At 42.1% G+C, this 22,283-nt stretch overlaps 1 protein-coding gene across 3 annotated transcripts; it reads left to right on the top strand.

Annotated features, from left to right (window-relative positions):
• Positions 1-166: 166 nt before the first annotated feature.
• Positions 167-21,875, top strand: RAB3GAP1 (RAB3 GTPase activating protein catalytic subunit 1). Of its 3 annotated transcripts, XM_077784908.2 has the most exons (25): positions 167-204; positions 310-365; positions 1,970-2,045; positions 3,254-3,386; positions 3,622-3,700; positions 4,379-4,498; positions 5,080-5,245; positions 5,343-5,442; positions 7,349-7,430; positions 7,886-7,954; positions 8,534-8,607; positions 9,352-9,444; positions 10,860-11,029; positions 11,344-11,442; positions 11,762-11,934; positions 12,682-12,736; positions 13,025-13,378; positions 14,465-14,602; positions 15,836-16,063; positions 16,503-16,599; positions 16,685-16,788; positions 16,899-17,014; positions 17,941-18,043; positions 19,502-19,522; positions 20,798-21,875. In XM_077784908.2, the coding sequence occupies exons 1-25, from the start codon at positions 187-189 to the stop codon at positions 21,032-21,034; spliced, it is 2,961 nt and encodes a 986-aa protein (XP_077641034.2). In that variant the 5' UTR covers positions 167-186; the 3' UTR covers positions 21,035-21,875. The 3 variants fall into 3 exon arrangements, 2 of the variants coding, with proteins under 2 accessions (XP_077641034.2, XP_077641035.2); XR_014956688.1 differs by lacking the exon at positions 19,502-19,522 and having other exon boundaries at positions 16,503-16,586; XM_077784909.2 differs by lacking the exon at positions 19,502-19,522.
• The last annotated feature ends 408 nt before the right edge of the window (positions 21,876-22,283 follow it).

The following is a 22,283-nucleotide window of genomic DNA, read 5'->3' as shown; positions in this document are numbered from 1 at the left end:
GCCGGGCTGTGCCGGGAGCCCCGCCGGGACAGGCGACACAACCCGGGAAGAAAGCGCTCTGAGAAGAAACCGGGCTGCGAGGGAGCGCAGGAGCGCCGGGCTGCGAGGGAGGGCCGGGCTGTGAGGAGGCACCGCCCTCCACCGCGTTCCCGGCAGCCTCCGCCGCGGGGCCGGCAGCGGCGCAAGATGGCGGCGGACAGCGAAGTGAGTGTCTGTGCCGCGCCTCCCGCTCCCCGCCCGCTCCCCGACTCTCCTTCCCTGCTCCCTCTGCTCTCTCCGCTCACCGCCTCTCCCGCTCTCTCCCCGCAGCCCGAGTCGGAGGTGTTCGAGATCACGGACTTCACCACCGCCTCCGAGTGGGAGAGGTAGGTGCTGCCGCGCCCCTCGCTCGGCGGCGGTGACGCGGCCGCTCCTGCCGGGGCAGCCGGACCCTGCGGCGGGACCGCTGCCTCCGGCCGGGAGCGCCCGGAGCCCTGCCCGGAGCCCTGCCCGGAGCCGTGTCCGGAGCCGTGCCCGGAGCCGTGCCCGGAGCCCTGTCCGGAGCCCTGCCCGGAGCCCTGCCCGGAGCCGTGCCCGGAGCCGTGCCCGGAGCCCTGTCCGGAGCCCTGCCCGGAGCCCTGTCCGGAGCCGTGCCCGGAGCCGTGCCCGGAGCCGTGCCCGGAGCCCTGCCCGGAGCCGTGCCCGGAGCCGTGTCCGGAGCCGTGCCCGGAGCCCTGTCCGGAGCAGTGCCCGGAGCCCTGTCCGGAGCCGTGCCCGGAGCCGTGCCCGGAGCCCTGTCCGGAGCCCTGCCCGGAGCCCTGTCCGGAGCCCTGCCCGGAGCCCTGCCCGGAGCCGTGCCCGGAGCCGTGCCCGGAGCCCTGCCCGGAGCCGTGCCCGGAGCCCTGTCCGGAGCCGTGTCCGGAGCCCTGCCCGGAGCCGTGCCCGGAGCCCTGTCCGGAGCCGTGCCCGGAGCCGTGCCCGGAGCCCTGTCCGGAGCCGTGCCCGGAGCCGTGCCCGGAGCCCTGTCCGGAGCCGTGCCCGGAGCCCTGTCCGGAGCCGTGCCCGGAGCCGTGCCCGGAGCCCTGTCCGGAGCCGTGCCCGGAGCCCTGCCCGGAGCCGTGTCCGGAGCCCTGTCCGGAGCCCTGCCCGGAGCCGTGTCCGGAGCCCTGTCCGGAGCCGTGCCCGGAGCCGTGTCCGGAGCCGTGTCCGGAGCCCTGCCCGGAGCCGTGCCCGGAGCCGTGCCCGGAGCCCTGTCCGGAGCCCTGTCCGGAGCCGTGCCCGGAGCCCTGTCCGGAGCCCTGCCCGCTGTTCCGCCGTAGGCTCAGGCCGCGGCCGAGGAGCGTGTTAAGAGGCTCTAGTTGAGCTGCTTCTGAACTTAGTGAAAGGTCCGGTTTAATACCTGTTTGCAAGGGATTACACTATACATGCAGAAGGCTTATGTGTTTTCGAAGCAGCTGTCTGATTGTTAACACAGTCACCTCATAGCCGAAGCCTTTAAAAGTTAGTAGAACAGTGTACGAAGAAATTTAAGGCGAAGAATGCTCTTGCCCTGTGAATCTATTATTTTTTAAAATACTTTTTTCTAATAGTGATAACGTTTATGGCAGGAGACAAGAGGTTTCAAGTGCTGTGCTTTAAATCCGAATTTAGTGATAATTTTGTCTTAAATGCTTATCTATCTGTGAACAACGAAACGGGAGTTAAATGTTAGGCACTGCTGTACCAGGTAAAGAAAAAGGTGAGATTCTTAAAACAGTCAAAATATGCTCATAGCTAAAAGTAAGTATCATGTAAAATGTAAGCATAGAAAGACTGTTCTGGCTTTTTTCTGGCTTTTCTGTGATACTTGGTGTGGTGCTTGTTTGTTTGTTCTTGGGGCTTTTATAAGGAATAACATTGTAGAACAACATACTGCCTGCTTTGAGGTGGCTGAGTTATAATACAGGTTTAGTGTTCAGCAAATATTAATGCCTTTTTCCCTCCCTAATAGATTTATTTCAAAAATAGAAGAAGTACTGAATGACTGGAAGCTTATTGGGATTTCTTCAGGCAAACCTCTAGAGAAGGTCAGTTACTTCTAAATTTTCCTGTAGAATTTGAATTGCTAATTAGTAATATAATAATCCATACATGTATTTCATCTATTGCTGTTTTCTTAGGTGTGGCAGATAATGACTTTATTGGGGAATTTCACTTGTAGACGTGTCAATTTGACAAACAATTACTGTAAATTCATTGGTAGGTCATCTGCCAAACAGGCTGTTTCCCTGACAAAGAGGGATCTTTGTGTAGATTCGTTTTTTAATTCTCAGTTTGAATCTGGAAACATGTTTGAAGCTGCTCTAAATACTTAAGGACTCTTTCTGTCCTACCTTGTGTCTTTGTCACACCTCATGTACTTATGGCTGAGGTTTGCACAGTGCTACTTGTGACTCAGTGTGTTTCATAGATGGGAGAGATTTTTGCAGAGTCTAATTAGAGCCTTTGTGATGCTTTCTCAGTCCTGTGAAATGCAGAGGAAATTGATGAGCTCTTCTGCATAGTAATGCAGATAAACTCAGCTGGTTTGTGTGGAATGGCTGCTGTGTTTCCAGGGGAATCTCATTGCTTTTCATTCTAGTCAAGTAGAGAGTATTTGGAATAAAACTTATGTTATCTAATTAACTGCACCTTAGCTATCCCTGTACTCCTGCATGTCTTCTTTTCTAGACCAGAGCTCTCTTCCTAACACCTTGAAAGATCAAAATACTGTCCAATTTGCTTTTAGTAGGAGAAGCGGTGCTGATTTTTTAGACATTCCCAGGCTGTACTTTTATTTAAAAATTATTCTTACACAAGTTTTGTAAGTTGTCGATAAAAATAACCATTTGTTGGTAAAAGTAAATATCAAGGTAATGTTTACACAGAATGGTTTATATATAGATAAAATCCCAGGTGGGAAATTTCTGTCTCTGTGCAAAGTTGAGGGTGCATATCTTCAGATGTATAGTTGCATATGGGAGGATGCAAATCTTTATTGCCATATAGTTCTGAAGATGCAAGATGATATTGAATTTTTGGAATGAACATGATTATTGGCAACATGGATTTTAGCAGCCAGCTACATTTATAATGAAGAGCTTTGAGAATTGCTTATTGAAATTAAATCATGCTGAGCCATTAGGCAGTAGAAAAATGTGAATCAACATTATTGATCACATAGGCAATATATTTTTAAAGACTAATGAACATTAACCTAAATTTATGAGATATTATATTCTTTTTTTATATGCAGGGTATATTTACCACAGGAACATGGGAGGAGAAATCAGATGAAATTTCATTTGCAGACTTCAAATTCTCAGTTACCCATCATTATCTTCTGCAAGAACTCAGTGACAAAGATGGGAAAGAAGAGCTGGGAGAAGGTACCCGATAGTTCCCTTCCATAGCTGTAAGGATAATGACAAAAGACAGTGTCAGAATGTGGAGTCCACAGTGTGCTGTTTTGCATCTGTGTGGGATTTTCTGGGGTCTCATGAGTGTGATCTGACATTTCTGTTTTTAGTTTGCTTTGCATTCACAGAGTGCTAAAACAAGGCAATTGTAAGTGAGCTGGCTGGATGTGATGATACATTGATTATGGATCAATTTTTGTCACAGATGCCCTTCCTCTGCCAATGCAGGACTTGCTGTGCATGAACAATGACTTTCCTCCTCGAGCCCACTGTCTGGTGAGATGGTATGTGTGCTGCCTCTCATCTCTACAGCAAATGTACATAGCAGCTGGAAAGTCTGGCACAATCAGTTGTATATTTGTTTTTTCAATTAAAAGTAAAGCCTAAGTAAAATGATTCTTTGTACTAGACACAAGAAAGGAATGCAAAAAAAGCCCACTATAGTGGGCCTATCTTGAATTTGGTTTTTTTCCCCCCCTTAATATTTGTCTCAATTTCATACATTAACCAGTCTTTTATATATGTAATATCTTGGTACATTCTTATAAAGGAAAGCTGCACCACCTTAACAAACAACAATTATATTCTTAGTAATGCAAATCTTGGGCACATAATAGGATTGGTTCTAGAGAGATTGATTTTATGTTTAAACAGTTTCAGTCATTATTAACATAAACTGGAAAACCTCCGGACTGCTAGACCTGGATGTCCTCCCAGTCAAACACATTATAGTGTTGTAATGCTGTTACACTCAGGTAGTTTGTGAGTTCAGGATCTGCAGCACTCCATGCCCACTCAGTTCTTGACCTCTCTAAAGATAAAGAGGTACTTGCATCAAATGAACAGATTTCACGATCTGTTGGTGACAATTAGGTTCTCCAGGGCACAATATTTTTTAAGAATCGTGTTTCAGCTGGCTTGTCAGGGACTAGAAATGTACTTTTTTCTCTTTGTCTCTCAAGGTATGGCTTACGTGAGTTTGTAGTGATTGCTCCGGCTGCGAATAACGATGCTGTTATTAGTGAATCCAAGTGTAACCTCTTGCTGAGTTCCATTTCCATTGCACTGGGCAACACTGGCTGGTATGTGAAAGCATAAACCTTTGTACATGTCCAGGTAAAACTCCAGCATACTGCATTTGTGAGGAAAAAGTATTAAATTGTTAGCAAAGTACATTCAGAGGTTTTTGTTTATTTGCACTGTAATATTGTTAGAGAAGGATTGAAGAAATCCCCATATGTAAAGACTGAATCAATGTTTTGTTTATTTTTATTATTGTTTAAAAACCTTTAGGGCTGTTAAAAGCTACTAGAAGTTGTAGGAATAATATGTAATTGATAAAACATCACTTTTGCAAGAGGATTTCTTCCCTATGTGTAGTAACAGTAACTTCCTAATCTTCCTCAAAAATTATATATACTGAAAATGAGATAAGTGAAGTCATGGAGTGGGCTGTGATTATGGCATGGCAATTTGTTGGGCATTCTGTTTAATGATGACATTAACACTGATTTTCTGTGATTCCTGTGAAGTGTTTCAAAGTGTCTAAGAGGAAATATATTTTAAAGGATGAAATTATGTTGAAATTGTGCTAGAATTTTCAGCTGGTTTTAGAGACCACAAGACAGCAGGACACTTAATCTGAAGTATTCCTGTTTTGTAGTCAGGTGCCACTGTTTGTGCAGATCCATCACAAGTGGCGCCGCATGTACGTCGGCGAGTGCCAGGGCCCGGGCGTTCGCACGGACTTCGAGATGGTTCATCTGCGCAAGGTGCCCAGCCAGTACACCCATTTAGCAGGGCTGCTGGACATCTTCAAAACCAAGATTGTAAGTGTCAAACTGATGTTATAGATAATTTCTGTTCAACCCCTAGAGTGTTTGAGAGGATTTGCTCTTCACATGGAATTTGTTCTCTGTTTTGAAGGGCTGCCCTTTAACACCTCTGCCTCCAGTTAGCATGGCTATTCGCCTTACCTTTGTGCTCCAGGACTGGCAGCAGTACTTCTGGCCACAGCAGCCACCAGGTAGGAGACTTGTGTCCTCAGAATAATTTGTTTTCAGACAGCCAGTCAATGCTAAAGAAAATATTTGTCTATCTTACCAGAAGAATTCTAACATTTTCTGCTGTGCCAGGAAAGGCTTTAGTCTAATCCCACTCTGTATGATAGATGAGCCAGCTTAAAGATGCTCTCAGGTTGTAGCTTGTGACTGGACAGGTGTTTTGGCTCCAGGGCTGTGCCTGGAAACGTGGGCTAGTCAGCATTTAGAAATACAATGATGTTTCATAAATAGTGGTATCTTATGTGGAATGAAAAGGGTGACGGAATCTGTGAAGAATTCTGCCCTGGATTTCTTAGGGAAGTGTTTAGATTCATCTAGCATCTAGAAGATGCTAATTCTTTGTGGGAGTTTTTGTCAATTGTTTCCATAAATTACTTTATTTTGGTACTTCACTATCTAAATGTATGAACAGTGGGAAAAGCAGAAAATATTATATGGACCTCACTTGAGGTAAAGGTTTGGATTTTTATTATTGTTGACACAGTACTAAATTTAGTGCAGGAGGAATTGCTGAAAAAGTCTTTTGTTATAGTAACCTTGCATGAAGGGAAGAAATAATGTATAGTCCTAAATTTAGAGTGTATAGAGCAGACTTGATAAGTTTATGCCATAGTGATGCTGTTTAGGAAAAACAGAGGTAGTTGTAGTCTCAAAATTATCTTTTATTCCTGATGGTGGTGCTGTCTTTCTTGAGTATTGAGGATTTGGTTTTAATGGACCTATTTTTATATAGGTAGCAGCAGAAAATAAATTATTAAACTTCTCAAAGGTAAACAAACCCATAAGAAAAAGGTAGATATTAGTTCTTCCTTAACAGCCGTTTTATTAGTGATGTGATGTTTTAGGTACAAGGTGCTGGAACAGTTAAAATGCCCAAGTTCTTTCCTTGACTTGGTAGCAGTTTTACATAACAAGCTTGAGGTATCTAGGGTACATTTGGAGAGACAGAACTCATGTGCCCTTGGTTATCTAAGTATTGTGGTTAAGGGTGTCAAAGTGTGTTGCAGAAACTGGAGATGGAGAGCATCAGTTTTACTGCTATTGCTACATGCAGTTGTGGCTTATATTCACTGGGAAGAACTAGACCTGTAACTTATATACTATCACTCAGTTAGCTCTTCTCAAATAAAACCAAAGAATTTAAATGTCTTTTATCTTCTCTGCAGAAGAAACTATGTAATTAAGTTATTCAGCTACTTCATCTGTGCTAATACCTCACTTGTTTTGTTTGTAAACAGTTTGCCAGATGCAGTTAAAATTGCAGATCAGATGCTGTAACAGCATTATTATAATGGCATTACAATACATTATTATTGCCCAATTTAATTTTTGTTCAGTGGAGGCTGTCTGGTTGTGATTTATGTATTTGAAGGCTGTAACATGGGAAGTGCCTGAGGGTGCTGGGAGGCATCTTTGAGTACCTGGGACTATGGGAATCTCCAAGATTATTTTATTAAGTCCTCTTTCAATAAAATTGTCAACTTTTAAAAGTAGTTGTTTTTTCACTCTGCAGAGTTGCTCTTCCAGAGTCTTCCTTATCTGCTTGGAACTGATTTCCTGCCCAAATGTTTTTATGGCGCTTTTGTGTCTGTTTGTGTGCCAACGTTGAATCTTTAGGACTGTCTTTATAGCTATCATCACTGCCTGTATGAAGGGAATAACCTTCCCTCAATATGAATGACAAGAATTTTATTTGTCCCTTTGAATGTCCTGTTTCATGGTTACTTCCCAGTTTCTGTTGGAGGCAGTTTCTTTGTATGTTAGGCTTGTGTTCTCCTAGCTCAGTTGCCTTAGCTGCTCAGCTCTTCTGTGGTCATCCTGCAAGTGTTCCACAAACTCTTTATGAAGAATGTGTTGATTTTTCTCCAGATATAGATGCTCTAGTTGGGGGAGAAGTTGGAGGCCTGGAATTTGGGAAGTTACCATTTGGTGCCTGTGAAGATCCTATTAGGTAAGAGAAGACTTCAGAAAACTGTTTTATAACTTCCTTAATGGAGGACTTAAGGGTGTTATTTCCTACCACTTAGCATGTCCAACAGATACTTAATTATTCAAGTGCATCAGAAGCATCTGTGAAGGGAAATGGTTTAATGGCAAATAAGACCATTTGTAAAATTGTCTGATGATATTCAGAGTTCAGGCTCATGTGGCTTTTACTGTAAACTTCTGCAGTACCCCATTTATCTCTGAAATTATTATCTTGAAATATACCTCAAGAGAAACCTTAAAAATTATGTGCTTTTATGCAAGGGTTGGACTTGCTCTCATGTGTGTAGTGAGAAAACTTACTGGAGAACAAAGAGGCAATCAAATATGAACTATCAAAAATACCTTTCAAAACATTAACTGTGATGGAGGGAACACTTCCTGCTATCACTGGAAGACTGAACTCTTGTTTTGTTTCAGTGAGCTGCATTTAGCTACAACATGGCCTCACCTGGCAGAAGGGATAATTGTTGACAACGATGTTTATTCGTAAGTATCTTGTCTGAGGTGCAAATAAGTGTGGTTTTTTTTGCTCACTGCTGCATCTTAGTGTAATTTCAAACACTGTGTGGCTTTACATGTGAAAAAGAACCCATTTTGAGGAATGCTAATGTCAGCTGATAGAACATCTAATTTGGGAAAACACCTTTTGAAGTGCATTTCTGTGAGAAAATATTATTGTGTTGTAATCTGAACAGAACACGGACTCCTGGTTTTGAACATATTCTCATGCTAGACTTGAGAATTTTGTGTATCTTGGGAAAGATGATAGTGGAGCATGGAAGGTAAAATGAATTCAGTGCTTGATATCCCTCTCCCAAAAACTATCATCCAGATTTTCTGCTAAAGAGGAAGAAGTATTTCTTGTTCATGTCATGCATGCATGAGAATAGGGACTCTTGCTCGTTTGTCATGTTCTCCTGTGTAATGTTGTGACCTCACTGGTTATGACATTTATTGAGAATTTAATACTAATCTTTCCAATACTTACAGTGGCATTTGGTTTTCTTTTTTTTTTCTTTTTCTTCTTTTTTCTTTTTCTTTTTTAAAACTTTTTTTTCCCCCAAGTGACCTGGATCCACTTCAAGCACCCCAGTGGTCTGTGAGAGTTAGAAAAGCAGATAACCCTCAGTGTCTATTGGGTAAGACATCTGAATTTCCTGTCTTCTCTTGCAGCTTTTACACTAAAACTACCAAGTTATGAAGTTAGGGTTGAGTTGTTGATTACCTGATGGCCTGTTTGATCACTTCCCTCATTTTTTTTTTTGAGTGAACAGTATTTTGGGTTTCTTTTTCAAGAACACAAGCTTTGCAAATACATAAGTTCCTGTTGTAGTTTATTCTGTGTCTGTGTATGGTGAAATTCATTGCTGTTCTTATTTCACCAGATTCCAGAGAATAAGAATTTTCTCTGTGTTCTGTGAAAATGTAGATTTCCTAGAATCTTCCCATTTTATTAAGTGTGTTTTGCATGTATCCATCTCCTTAGTTCAACCAACCTTGCGGCAGGGAGGATTAATACTTGTGGAGAGCTGTACTCCTCTATCTGTCCTTGCCTTTAAGCTTGTGGGGAAAAGGGCTTCAGAACTCTCCAAGTTTCATCTTGCTTTGGGTGAATTAAAGTGCAGGCAGAGCTGCGCTCTGGAGAGGTGGCCAACAGCTGCCTGGGTGTGCATTTACCTAAGCTTTAATTATGTGGGTTTTGTGCTTCAGATAATTTAATTATGTGAATGTTGTGCATAAGATATTTGTGCTTCAAAACAAATTATCAGAAGTTCTTTCAGAAGAAAAGATAAAAAATTACTGTCCTTGGGGCAGAATTTTGAGTGTTGCTCATTGTTCAGTGAGATTTTTGGCTGAGTTCAGGAGCTTTGTTCCTCTTCCAGGTGACTTCCTTACTGAATTCTTCAAGCTTTGCCGTCGGAAGGAGTCGACAGATGAGATACTTGGAAGGTCTGCATTTGATGAGGAAGGAAAAGGTAAAACTAAAATCCAGTTGATTTGTGGTATTTGTATTTAATTGTTTTGTGTTAGTTACCTTCCCTGTACCCTTATCTTGACTGGTATTTATAACTCTTACACATACTCCTGAGAATTTTCTGGCCAGGGCTTCATGGTGAAATTTCTCATGAATTCTAGACAAGTTTAGCTCCCAGAGTCCCAGAGGGACAATTGCCTCTATTAATGTTGTGGCTGTTTCTTTTTACACGAATATAAAAGCTTAAAATTTGACTAGAGTGTACGTAAGTTGGTTATAGGGCATGTCAGATTTGTCTGTATAGTTTTATGTACTTATTCTTTTTCCACTTCTTTCTTCTTTTTATTGTACTCTGTAGTACATGTTAACAGCCAGTTTAAAGAGTCTTTAATCTGTTTGAAAGGCTTTGGTCTCATCCTCTCCATTTTAAGGACTTTAAGAAAATTAAAACTTCCCAAATGATCTTTACCAGCAAGTCAGGCTTTATCCCAACTATATAAGTACTGCCATCTTTTTGATGTCTCTGTCCCTCTCTTTGGCTTTCCTTGCTGTATACAGTGAAAATTCCCTTCCTTCCTGCTGCTTGTTACCTGTTCTTCCCTCCAAATATGGCCTGTGTCAATGTATTTTCCTTGGTTGACTTGATCTTAGTTTTGAAGGAGCTTGCTAGTGAGCTTAAAAATGTGTTAGACTGAGGAGGAGGGGTGGGTATTACTCATAGTGCTTGACATACAGTTCCTTTATCCCTTCTTTGCTCTAGGCTTGCCAAGATGGGCTTTTTCAGGCTGCTTCTAATTATTCACTTAAATTTGTCAGCTGTCCTTATAACAATGTTAATTCAGTTTATTGTAAGAGACATTCCAGAGTTTATCAGCAGCAGCTCTGAAAAAGACCCAGTCTTTTGATTTGAGAAGTTTACCTAAGGACTCTAAACCAGAATTGTGCTTATACTATGTGAGGCCAATGATTAATATGGGATTTATTTAATTTTGATCTAAAACTTTAGTATATGCTGGAACAGTCTTTGCTACCTGCAGTGTATTTATTGCTATGATGTTTAAACAAGGTTTAAATACTGAGTTTTCAGCAGGCTTTTGGCATACTTTGTTGGTAACTCTGCAGCAGTGCTGCTACAGCAGGCACTACTTGCAGCCAGCTCAGTCTGGACTTTATTTGGTGAATTAAATCAAGGACAGTCTGTGACTCATTTGAGCCTCCTTCTGCTGCCTGTATTTGCTAAGAACAATGAATGTCAGGCACGGAACCTGGCAGCAGAGGTGTAGCTCTGGTTCACAAGGGGCTAAATATCAGTATAAGATAAATAGGCTGATGAACAGGTGAACTTTTGAAGAGACATGTTCTAGTGTTCGGGGTTTTATTTTATTTTGTTCTAATTGGTTTTATTTTATTTGTTAGAGGTTGCTGATATCACCCACGCGCTGTCGAAGCTCACGGAGCCAGCACCAGTCCCGATCCCCAAATTATCAGTCACAAATATGGTTCACAGTGCCAAGAAGAAGATCCGCAAGCACAGAGGTGTGGATGAGTCTCCTCTGAACAATGATGTGCTCAACACCATTCTCCTGGTGAGTGAGCTGTCCCTGCATGTGGATTCAGATTCACGTGGACTTCAGGCACTGATGCATCTGGTTTAGAGCCTACAGCAGATTTAAAGATACCCGATGTCAATTCTAGTATTTGAATTGCATTTATCAGCTTCTTGGAACAGCCCAAGTTGTTACAAGTCTGTGTACTATAAGTGGGCTAAACCTAATCTCTGAACTCTGCTGACAGTTTTAATTGTAGGGATGCTGGTATGAAGCCAGCAGTAGCTTTATGGAGAAAGTGGGAAAAGCAGGAAGACCATACTGATGGAAGGTTTAATTTTTTTTTCTTCAAGTTCTTATTTCCTGATGCTGCTGACAAACTTGCAGATGTATTTGAAAACAGAGCCAGCACTTCAGCAGGAAACAATCCTCCTCCAGAGACTGAAGATTATGTAAGTTTTGTTGAGTGACACAAGAGAGAAAGCAATTTTGAGAGTATGTTTATACAGACTTTGCTGTGCTTGCCCTATATTTTGTAATATTCAGCTTTTGGAAAGATGAATTTACCTTTGTGGAATCTCTGAGTAGAAATAGTGATGATTCCTGTTTCCTTCTAATTTCTTTTTTATTTCAAAGACTGTAGTTTTTGGTATCTCTAAGCTTAAAATGTTGCTTAGCCACTTATATTGACAAACAGGAAAGAGATCACATGGTTTTGGAAAACAACGCCATTGTTTCTGTATTTCTTGCTTTCTTTTATTTCTTCCCTAGAATCTCTTCAGTCAGTTTAAGTCTGCTCCATCTGACAGTCTGACATACAAATTAGCTTTATGTCTTTGTATGATAAACTTCTACCATGGAGGAGTCAAAGGAGTGGCACATCTTTGGCAAGAGTTTGTGCTGGAAATGCGTTACAGATGGGAGAACAACTACCTTATTCCAGGGTGAGACTTGTTGTTGCTCCTTGGTCATAGAAAATGGTCTTTGTTCCAGGAGCTGAGTGGGGTCACTGTGACTTTGAGATAGGGTAATTAAACAGAGATAGTATTTGCAATTTAAAAAACAAAAACTATCTATTTCCTTAATGCAAGAAAGGGCAGGGAGTAGGGAAAAGCATCTGTGCCCTCCTTTGAAAACTTTGGGGTGCCTGGGGAAGCTCAACTTAGACATTCACTCCACTGTGTGATTTGAGGGTGGGGAAAAAAATCTTACTGTGGTGTAGTTTCACCTGTCTTCTAAGGGAGCTGTTCCAAGGTCCTGCTGGTTTGGGGTTTTTTGTTGATGTAACAGACTGGCTATTTAGTCACTAGTTTGTACTTTGAAATGGTTACACTAGCAGATAAAATAGAAGATCAGATATATAGCAAGGACTCCACTGTATCATTGCAGTTTTAAAAGTACAGTCAAAGATGCTTAATTCCTGTTGGAAAGCACTTATCTTTTAAACTTCCATTTGGAAAACTGACCAGGAATGCAGGGTGTTTCCTGAGCTCCTGAAATGACCTCTGGGAAATGTATGGACTTTAAATTTCTGGACTTGTCTACTGAGACAATAGAAGAGCTGTGTAGTTAAAATAGTGGGGGTGGGTTCAATGTGGGTATTTGTCCCCGTTTTAGATTTCATGTGATTTAAGACCACATGGGTGTGAAAGGTTCAACTTAATAATGGTTACCCTTCTACCTTTTGTTAGATTAGCTAATGGCTCTCCAGATCTGCGATGTTGTTTACTGCACCAGAAACTTCAGGTAAAATATCCCAAATTTAAGAATGATTTTTCCCCTAAGGAAACTGTCAAAATGATAGCAATGACTAGCTAAATATATTGGTCTTGTAGATTTAGTTGTGCTTGTGTTTTTGGTTGTGGAATTAATTTCTTGAAAAAAATTTTGTTATAGCAACAAGTTCAGTGAAATTTTTATCTTTAGAATTGTAAGACCTTTTCAGTGGCTCTACAGGTTTTTCTGTATGATTGTCTCCATGTGGGAAATAATACCTGAACAATTATTTTTTGTTCCTTTAACTTGTTAAATTAGATGCTAAATTGTTGCATCGAAAGGAAGAAAGCAAGAGATGAGGGGAAAAGGGGGAGCATGTCTGATCGTTCACCTGGTGGTGCTTCTGGTGATGGTGCCAAAGGAGGAGACCACTCTGTAGATAACCCTGACAAGGAAAAAGAATTTGGCAAGTCTTGGGAATCGTGGAGTGACAGTGAAGAGGAATTTTTTGAATGTCTCAGTGACACAGAAGATCTTAAAGGAAATGGACAGGAAAATGGCAAGAAAGGAGCAAAAGAGTCCGTAAACTTAAAACCAGAAGGTCGTTTGCACCCACATGGAAAACTGATGCTGCTGCATCCAGGAGAACCTCTCTACGTTCCCATAACACAGGTGAGGGAGCAGCAGCTGACCAGATGTGCAGTAGAATACACAGAACGTGCTTCATACCTGGGATTGTGAAACTGCAAATAGTTTGCAGGTTGCAGCCTCGTCTGTTGTTAAATTGCTGAGTGTTTTTGACCTAATACCTTGTTTTTAATTTTTAAAACTTAATGAGGCTGCTAATCTCACATATTCTTTGTTTTATTTGAGAGTGAGTGTCCATATCAAATTTCACTTCAAACAGTATATTCAAACAATAATTAAACTTCCTTGCCTACCTTTAATTTGGGGTTCTTTTTATTTCCAGTTCTTGAGGCATCTTCCATCCCCTCCTTACTTTCTTTCCTATAAAATAGGAACTGCTGTGGTCCTTGCACTACATAGATCTCTGCCTGACTTTGCACAGTACTGGATCAGTTTTGCTGCTGTATTTGGTTTTTTCATAATTTCTCATCTCACATCTAAAAGGCCATAGTCATTAGGTTTGATGCCATTCTCTACGGCTGGTTTATCATCAAACAACTAGAAATGTTACCTGACATCAACAGGCTTTCCTGCAGAGTGACCAGGGATGAAATACAAAGTGGTGCTGCCACAGAAAGTAGTTTGAAATCAGCCATGCATGAAGAATACAGTGGTTTTCATTCTCTTGAGAGAAATTATTTCTAATTAGTGTTCTTTGCTTGGATAAAATGTATGAGCAGAGAGTAGTCAGGCAAAATGTTCTCAATTAATTATGTACTGACAGTATCAACAGCAAAAATTCTGCATTGCTTTGGGTAGATTTTCATCCATCTCAGCAAATTGTACCAGTCAAACATTTCCAGGATTTCATTAGGATTTTGGCATTTTAGCAATATATCCTTATATTGGTACTTCATTTCCAGGGTATTTTCTGTTTAGTTTTTGTTAGTGTCCTCTTGAGATACACAGCTTGAGGCTGAACTGTTTAAATTGTAGAAAGTTGTGATAATTTCCTCTGAGTACAAACAAATCAGAGTGAACTTGGGGCGAGAAGGAGCTTCTTGCTCCTCCTGCCTTGCCCCGGGCTGACTGCAGGAGGGGCTGTGAGTAACGCTGTGTTTGCTGTGGCAGGAGCCAGCCCCCATGACTGAAGACCTGCTGGAGGAGCAGTCGGAGGTGCTGGCCAAGCTGGGGACGTCCGCAGAGGGTGCGCACCTGCGGGCGCGCATGCAGAGCGCCTGCCTGCTCTCAGACATGGAGTCCTTCAAGGTAGCACTGCTGTGAAACTAGATTGCTTTCTTCCTCAGCAAACTCTCCCTCTTGCTCATGTTGGACACTTCTGAAGGTTTCTAAGTTTTTTTCTCCACAAAACCGTTTCCAGTTAGTTTCAAGTTGAAAATTAAAACCTATTGGGAAAACTCTTGGCACGTTTCAAAGTCTATGAGGATGTGATCTGTTATGCTCTAACGTCCCAGTAAATTTACACGATGTCTGTGGGTAGGGAAAAAATACATCAAACATACAGTTCATCAATTGTGAATTAAAACAGACATTCATCAGGTTGAGACTGCACTAACTGTGGGTTTGAGTTTCATTTCTTGTCTGAGCTCTGCAGAGGGAGCTAAGAGCACATCCACTGCTGTCATCATAGGAGCTCAACACTAAAAAGGCTGGAGATTCTGTAAAGAAGTAGCAATATATATATATGTTTTAAATTTTTGCAGTCTTTATGGTAAAAGGATATAATGTGCTGTACAATTGGAGTATTTATAATACAACAGTATATTAACAGTGACTCATGACATATTGGATATATATATATAAGTTTTATTTATATGGTGCAAGTAGTCTAAAATCTCAAAGTAAAAACAGAGAACTATAATTGGAAGCACAAGTACACTCTTCATAGGTACATCAAATTGAAAACTGGGATTCCTTTTATGTTCTGGATCTATAGGTGTAGTTAATTATGGTGATACTCCGTTTATGAAAAATGAAGTTATTTTTGTTTGGGAAGATTTTTTTTAAGTTCCTTTTGAAAAGAAGAAATGGTGAATTTTGTCACTGGAGTGTTAAAAGATGGAAAATCAGTGCTGAAAACATACTTAGGCAGCCAGTTGATTCTTTTAGTCTTTAATGGGATAAGCTTAGTGAAAATTCCTATTTATTGCATGTGGCTGGTGCCAGGTAGAATCTTAGCAGCATAATTTTGTGCTTGCCTGAAATAATTGATGAATGTAATGAATGTACATGTAGTGGGTAATTGAGAAGGTGATTTTTTCTACTTGTGTCTGATGTGGGTTTCACCCCATGCCATTGTGTTAGTTTATGCTTTATTCCCTCTGTCCTAGTGTACAGTTTGTTGGCTGTGGACAAAAGAATTTCCTGAGTTTTGTCTGTACTCTGTGCTCTACCCACTAAGCCATGTTGCCCTCCTACCCAGGCTGTCATGTTTTTATAATATTTTTCAGGAACAAATTTTCTGTCCTCTCCTCCCTGCAGGCAGCTAATCCTGGCTGTTGTCTGGAGGATTTTGTGAGGTGGTACTCACCTCGGGACTACATCGAGGAGGAAGTGATTGATGAGAAGGGGAATAAAGTCATTCGGGGCGAGCTGAGTGCCCGGATGAAGATTCCCAGCAACATGTGGGTGGAGGCCTGGGAGACAGCAAAGCCAGTCCCAGCTCGGAGGCAGAAGAGGCTTTTTGATGACACCAGGGAGGCTGAGAAGGTGAAAGCTTTGGGGCTGGTGCCAGTCTGGACTCCCTACAGCCCTTCCATCTCCTGCAGCATTTAAACACTGACAGGCCCCTGCACTGTGTCCTCAGAGTTACAGAACTATTTAGTGCATGGCTTAGGGTTGATTGGAAATTCCTGCTGCTGTACAGGAGTGTGTTTGATTTACCTAAAAGTATGCAATGTTACTGAGGTATTTCTTTAAATTATTAGTAAATAAACCAGATTTTTACCTGCACATGCATTAGGAACATTTTAGTTTCCTAATGCAGTTATTTTTAGTTTCATTCTAACCTGTTGGGCAGATTCATGTAAAACTGCCTCTCAAGTCTTACAGTGGTGTTCCATTCTTGTGAATTCACATCTTTCCAAGGTAGCCTTATCTTTGGGAAGTAGATTTGATCACTAAAATATTAAATTTTCTAATGTTGCAGGTACTTCATTACCTTGCAGTTCAGAAACCAGCTGACCTTGCAAGGCATCTCCTGCCTTGTATCATCCATGCAGCTGTACTCAAGGTAAAGGAAGAAGGTAAATAATGTTAAATTATTAAGATATTTAAGTAGAAACAGTGATGCAGTAAGTAATTACAACTTTGTTTCTTTCCTTATAATAGAAGCAGTAGAAGATATATCTTCAGTTAAGAAGATTATTAAGCAGATAATATCCCATTCCAGCAAAGTGCTACGGTTTCCTAGTCCAGAGGACAAGAAATTGGAAGTAAGGCTTTTATAGTGGCTGGGGCTGAAAACCTGACTGACTTTTTGCACTGTTCGTGGCAATGTTAAAAGAACATCTTTTTCATTTTCCCGATTATTAAACTCTTGCAGGAAATCATTGCTCAGATTATGAGTGTGGAAGCCATCATTGCCAGGGCAAGGTCTCTAAAAGCAAAATTTGGGGTAGAGAAATGTGAAAATGAAGAGGAGAAAGAAGACCTACAAAGGTGACTGGTTTTTTTTGAATTCTTATTTTTCACTGTGTTGTTTTGTTTTTCCTCTGATGCCCTTGTCTGTACTTTCAAAACTTGGGACAATGGTGACAATAAAGAAGTACTTGGGAATGATATTTGGGTATCCCTGACACTAGACTGTCCAGAGATGATGTGTGTGGGTACCCTCAGTGCTCCTCCAATTAAGTATCTCTTTGGAGAAATTTGATCCAGATTTTTTTAATAGAATTTGATAGTAGCTTGACAGTCCTGGGGACTAATATTTTCTATTTGTATATAAAAGGTATATTTGATGAACTCTGTTACCACAGCAGTAAAATTTAGACTAGAAATTTATTATTTTTTATAACTATTATGGAATGAAATAGCCCCTTCCACAGTTGTTTTCTTATTCTTGTCTCCTTGCTGATGTGAAACATCACTGAGTGGCTCTGGATGGAAAGTGACAAGGACTGTTTCCTTCCATCACTACCTGCTGTCAGGTTATTTACTTGCTGCTCAAGATGACTAATATGTTATAAAACCCAAGTTAACTTCTTGCTGCTGTGCTGGGAGGGAGAAATGACATTTGTGCAGAACATGTTGGGAGTTCAGAGATGTGTCTGACCAAAATAATGTCTGTGTGCTAAAGAAAATTGCCACATTGTGAATAGTTCTGCATGGCCAACACCATGGAAGCTTTCCTGTAGATTTTATGCATGTGCTTTAGGAGCCTGGGTTTCATTCTTAGATAACTGAGAGGAGAATTTTGTCCTTAAACTTTTAGAATAGAGAACCAAGAGAGTCTGCCAGGTCTCAGTCTGAGCAAATTATGCTTGGTGAAGGCCTTGGCACAGGAAACAGCTTGTTTAAGTCAGCGCACTGGATCTGGCCAAGGATTAACCATTCCTTTTTCCTTTTGAATAATTTTTTTCCATCAGATTTGTAAACAGTCTCCTGGAGCAGCCAGAGGTGTCAGTTGTTGGTGCAGGAAGAGGACCTGCTGGCAGCATCATTCACAAGCTGTTTGTGAATGCTCAGAGGGTAAGGGAGTGCTCTGGGTTGTGCTGCAGACACTTCTGATTGAACCAGAATGAGCCAATGAGTTACCATACGGTGCCAGTGTATTTTGTCTGCATATCTGCATGTGTTGTCATATATGTGCTTGAGGTGTTTTCTGTGATGTTCAACACGATTTTGGCAGTAACAGAACCTTGCAAGACCAAGGAAGACTGAGCGAGCTGGGATGTTAAACAGTTGAAGCCAGCTGGGTAGACAGAGGTGTCAGTAATGCTTTATGTACTGCAAATGGTAACATCAGTGATGCTATTAAGGCAAGACAAATTTCTGCCTTAACACAGCAAAGTCAAGTGTTGACTGTTTCACAGAGGAATGCAGAGAAACAGGCCATAATACTAGATATTTTAGAAGGGGTAACTTCTTAAACTGAGGCTTACGCTTGGAATACATGAGATTTTTTTCTGTGGAAACCAGTATGCTTAGGAAGTTTCAGTTCTTTTTCAGTTTACCTATTGCCAGTGTTGCATCTATTTTCTGGAGATCCTTCTCTTACTGATATTGATATAAATGTTGCCGTTTTCTCTTAAGCAGTCTTTGGAATAATTAGTCTGAAAGTATTGGTTTCCAAACATCATGGGCTGCAGTCAGCCTTCAGTTTCTATCAGAATTACCTGTTCATAGCATCAGATTTTCTAACTCAATTTAACTACAGTGGTAATAACAAGGTAGCAGCCTGAAATCCCATTTGGAAATAATTGCTGGAAAAATGTTGTGATTGGGTGTTAAACACTTTAAAGGGATCAATGCTTTTGTAATAATCTGTATTTTGCAACTTAGCATAAAAAGGACCATTCTGAAAACAGACCATGGTTATTCTGAGGAGTGAAAATCAGGACTTCTTTTATTCTTCTAGTTGCTAGGGAAATTGTGTTTGCAAACTTGAACCTGCTAACCAGCCACCTTTAAAGCCCAAGACTGTGCCCTGTAAGTGATGCATACATATGCACTTGCCTCTTTAAGAGAGGCAGTGAGTTTTCAAATCTAAGTTTCTACCCTTAGGATATGTACAAATTTCTAGGGTTTTGTTTTGAAACACCACTAACTAAAGCAAGGTTACAGGTATTTCCCACTAGTAGCTGGTCAGTGTTAAATTAAATTTTCTTAGTGGGACAGGAACCAACTTGCTACAAACCCCACTTTGTGTTTAACCTGCCATGAGTTATTTCAGTAGAGAGCTGTTTGGTAAATAGAAGTGAAATTAGTTCCTTGTTCATTACCTTTTGAATCTGGACTCCTCTCTGAGCTGTGTATAATGTGTTCTGTTCTTGAGTTTTCTCAGGAAAATTCTGATAGCCAGTGCATGTTCTTGGAGTGCATGATGTCTCTTAAACCTACAGTCTCCTCCTAACCTCTTGTAAGTCACCTCTGACTTGCCTTTGTTTCTGTCTTTCATTACTGGTTCTTTTCTCATCCCTTTCCAAGCTGACTGAATCTTCTGATGAGGTAACCGACTTTGTCCCTCCTTTCCCTCTCATCTTCTCTACACAGAGCTGAACCTTCTGGTGGATATAGTGCAGCAGCCAGATTTAGTTTGTACTGGTGTTCACATGTTGAGCATAAAAGTAATTTTGTGTTTCCAGAATGGTTTCCCTGCATTCACACTTTATTTTCAGAGCCTAATAATGCATATTATAGAGAAATGTTTTTTAAACAAAACTGAAAAAAACCCTCTCAAAAAAAACAAACAAAAATATTTATTCAAGTGAGTATTAATGTTTTCTGATGCTGAAGTATGTGGCCATGCCTTTATATTCTTTGTTGCCACCACTGTTTGTTGATGTTTTGGGGGAAGGAGGTGATGAACAATTAGCTGGATGCTGCATTCCCAACACTAGTGCTTCCTGAAGCTATGGAACTTTCTAGACATAAATATTTGGGAAAGAAGCAGAATAACTGTGTTGAGTGTAGCACAGGGAAGATCTTCTCTGTTGGTTTCCTCAAGCTGTTATTGTGGGAACATGTGGCACTTGTCCCTGGTGGGTTCTGTGGCACAGCCTGCAGAGCCAAGCAGGGCTGGCTGCCCTCACTCCTGGGGGAGGGCTGGGAGCAGAGGGGCAGCAGATAAGGATCACAGGGGGCAGCCAGTGGCTTCTACCACACTCAGTGATGGTGCCAGTGTGGAGTTGTACATGTTTGAATTAGGAAGGACCCCATTAGGGTATTGGTGGGGGTGTGTGTATCCATAGGTATATGTTATTAGGGAATGGTTATTGGGCATGTCAGCCCTTCCTGCTGCCTGGCTCTGAGGCAGTGAGCAGCCCTTGGGGTTGTGCAGGGGCTCGCTCACTCTGCAGAGGAATTTCAGCAAGGCTCTCTGGCCATGAAAAGCCCATCCTGCAATAGTGTTGGAGGCTGAAAGGCAGGTCACTGTCAGGACTGCAGTAGTAGCACTGATGATTTTGAAGTGGAGGCTGCCTTGGCCTTCTGTAGCTGCAGGGAGCTGAGGAGAGCACCCTGTCTGAGAAGGGGCCATTTCCTCCAGTCACAACCCTTGCTTCACACTGCCACATCAGAACTTCAGCTGGGCAGTTTCACCATCCACACGAGAGTTCTTTCATCTGGTTACTTTGCTTTATTTCCTAGCATGCCATTAGTGCTTTGCTCTGTGTCCACATAAAGCCTCTAGTTGTGTTCCCCATTTCTAACCTCCCTCCGAGAGCAGTTTTCCGAATGCCAGTGTTAGGCAGCAGCCTGCCCTGTCGCTGTGCTCTGTCGCAGGTCCCCGGGGTGCCGCCGCTGGAGGAGGAGCTGCGGCGCTCGGGCTCGCAGGAGGAGCGCAGGCAGGGGGTGCAGTCGGAGTTCCCCCCGCCGGCGGGCCGGGAGGTGATCCTGCGCGCCTCGCTGCCCCGGCCCGCCCCCTACTCCAAGGCGCTGCCGCAGCGCATGTACAGCGTGCTGACCCGCGAGGATTTCCGCCTGGCCGGCGCCTTCTCGGCGGACACCACCTTCTTCTGACAGCCCGTGCGGCCGGGGAGCGCTGCAGAGGCACTGGCGTGCGCTGCTTCCCAAGGACTGGGACTGGCCGCCGCGAGAGGGGGCTGGAGCAACTCATCTCCGAGGTTTGGAATGGCTTCAGGAGTGGTTTCAACCTCTCTGTCCCAAGGGAGCGTATTTTCCTTTCCTTGCGTTAGCTTAATTACGGACCTGAATGGGCTGTGTGCAAATATCCATGTTGAAATTCATGCAGAATGTGCTGCTTTACACTTCAGGGTCAGACTTTATCAAGTGACATTAGCCTACTTAAATTGATATATATAAACATTAAGTGATTTATATTTATTACTAATCATAATCACAGAGCCCAGTATTTTTTGGTTAATCACTGTTTCAAGTGCTTCTGAAATAGCCTTATTTTTATTTAAAGTGTACAGTTCATACTCTAGTTTGTGCTAAACTCTCCTGGTTGTCCAGATCTCATCACTTCTCCCAGACAGACCTAAGTGGACAGGGAGTCTGACTGAGAACCTGCAGTGGATCCCTGAGGGGTTGGGATACTTTATATCCTTCTGTTTGTGCAAGGGCCAAAGCTGGATGGAAATGACACCCTGGAGGTGTTTCACTGTGAGCAGCTCACTGCTGTTTAGCGAGGCTATTTGTCTGCACTCCCTGTCATCCATGGGAGAGGAGGGGACAGCTCTGTCACCTCTGGCTCCTCACCTGTGCCAATGTTGCTTTACAGTGACCTTCATCTGTTTGAATGAGAATCAGCAGATCAGCGTTACTTTACAAATGTACAAACAGCTACAGTATTGTGGACGTTACTCAATAAATATGAACGTACTGTTGGCTCTCAGTATTCCCATGCTTTTCCATGTCCTCCTTTCACACTCTGAGCCAAGAAGGACATTGTGGCTACATTGAGTTGAGTTCTGCTATTAGTAACAGGATCCCACGTGTTAACCTAAAACTTTTTTGAGGGGGACAGGAATCAGAGTCTTTCTCCTCACATAAAGTTCTATGAAGTAGAAATATGTCTTTCAGGATGAAGGAAAGTTAATAGGTAAAATCTTGTCACAGACTTTGCTTTCCAGGTTGTGTGTTCCCTCAGACAGTGGGGTAAGTATGATAAAGACCTGTATCTGCTCTTTAACTGTGTGGCTTCTTTAAAATTAATTACACCGGCCAATTCCTGATTTACTGGTAACTAAAATTTAGGTTAAGCTTCTTCCCCAGAAGGAAACCCTTCAGTAATACTACACTGCAG

Source organism: Lonchura striata, chromosome 7 (assembly GCF_050655825.1).
Source record: "Lonchura striata isolate lonStrDom1 chromosome 7, ASM5065582v1, whole genome shotgun sequence".
Lineage (NCBI taxonomy): Eukaryota > Metazoa > Chordata > Aves > Passeriformes > Estrildidae > Lonchura > Lonchura striata.
Note: the sequence above shows the minus strand (reverse complement) of the source record. Positions and strands in the feature narration are given on the sequence as shown.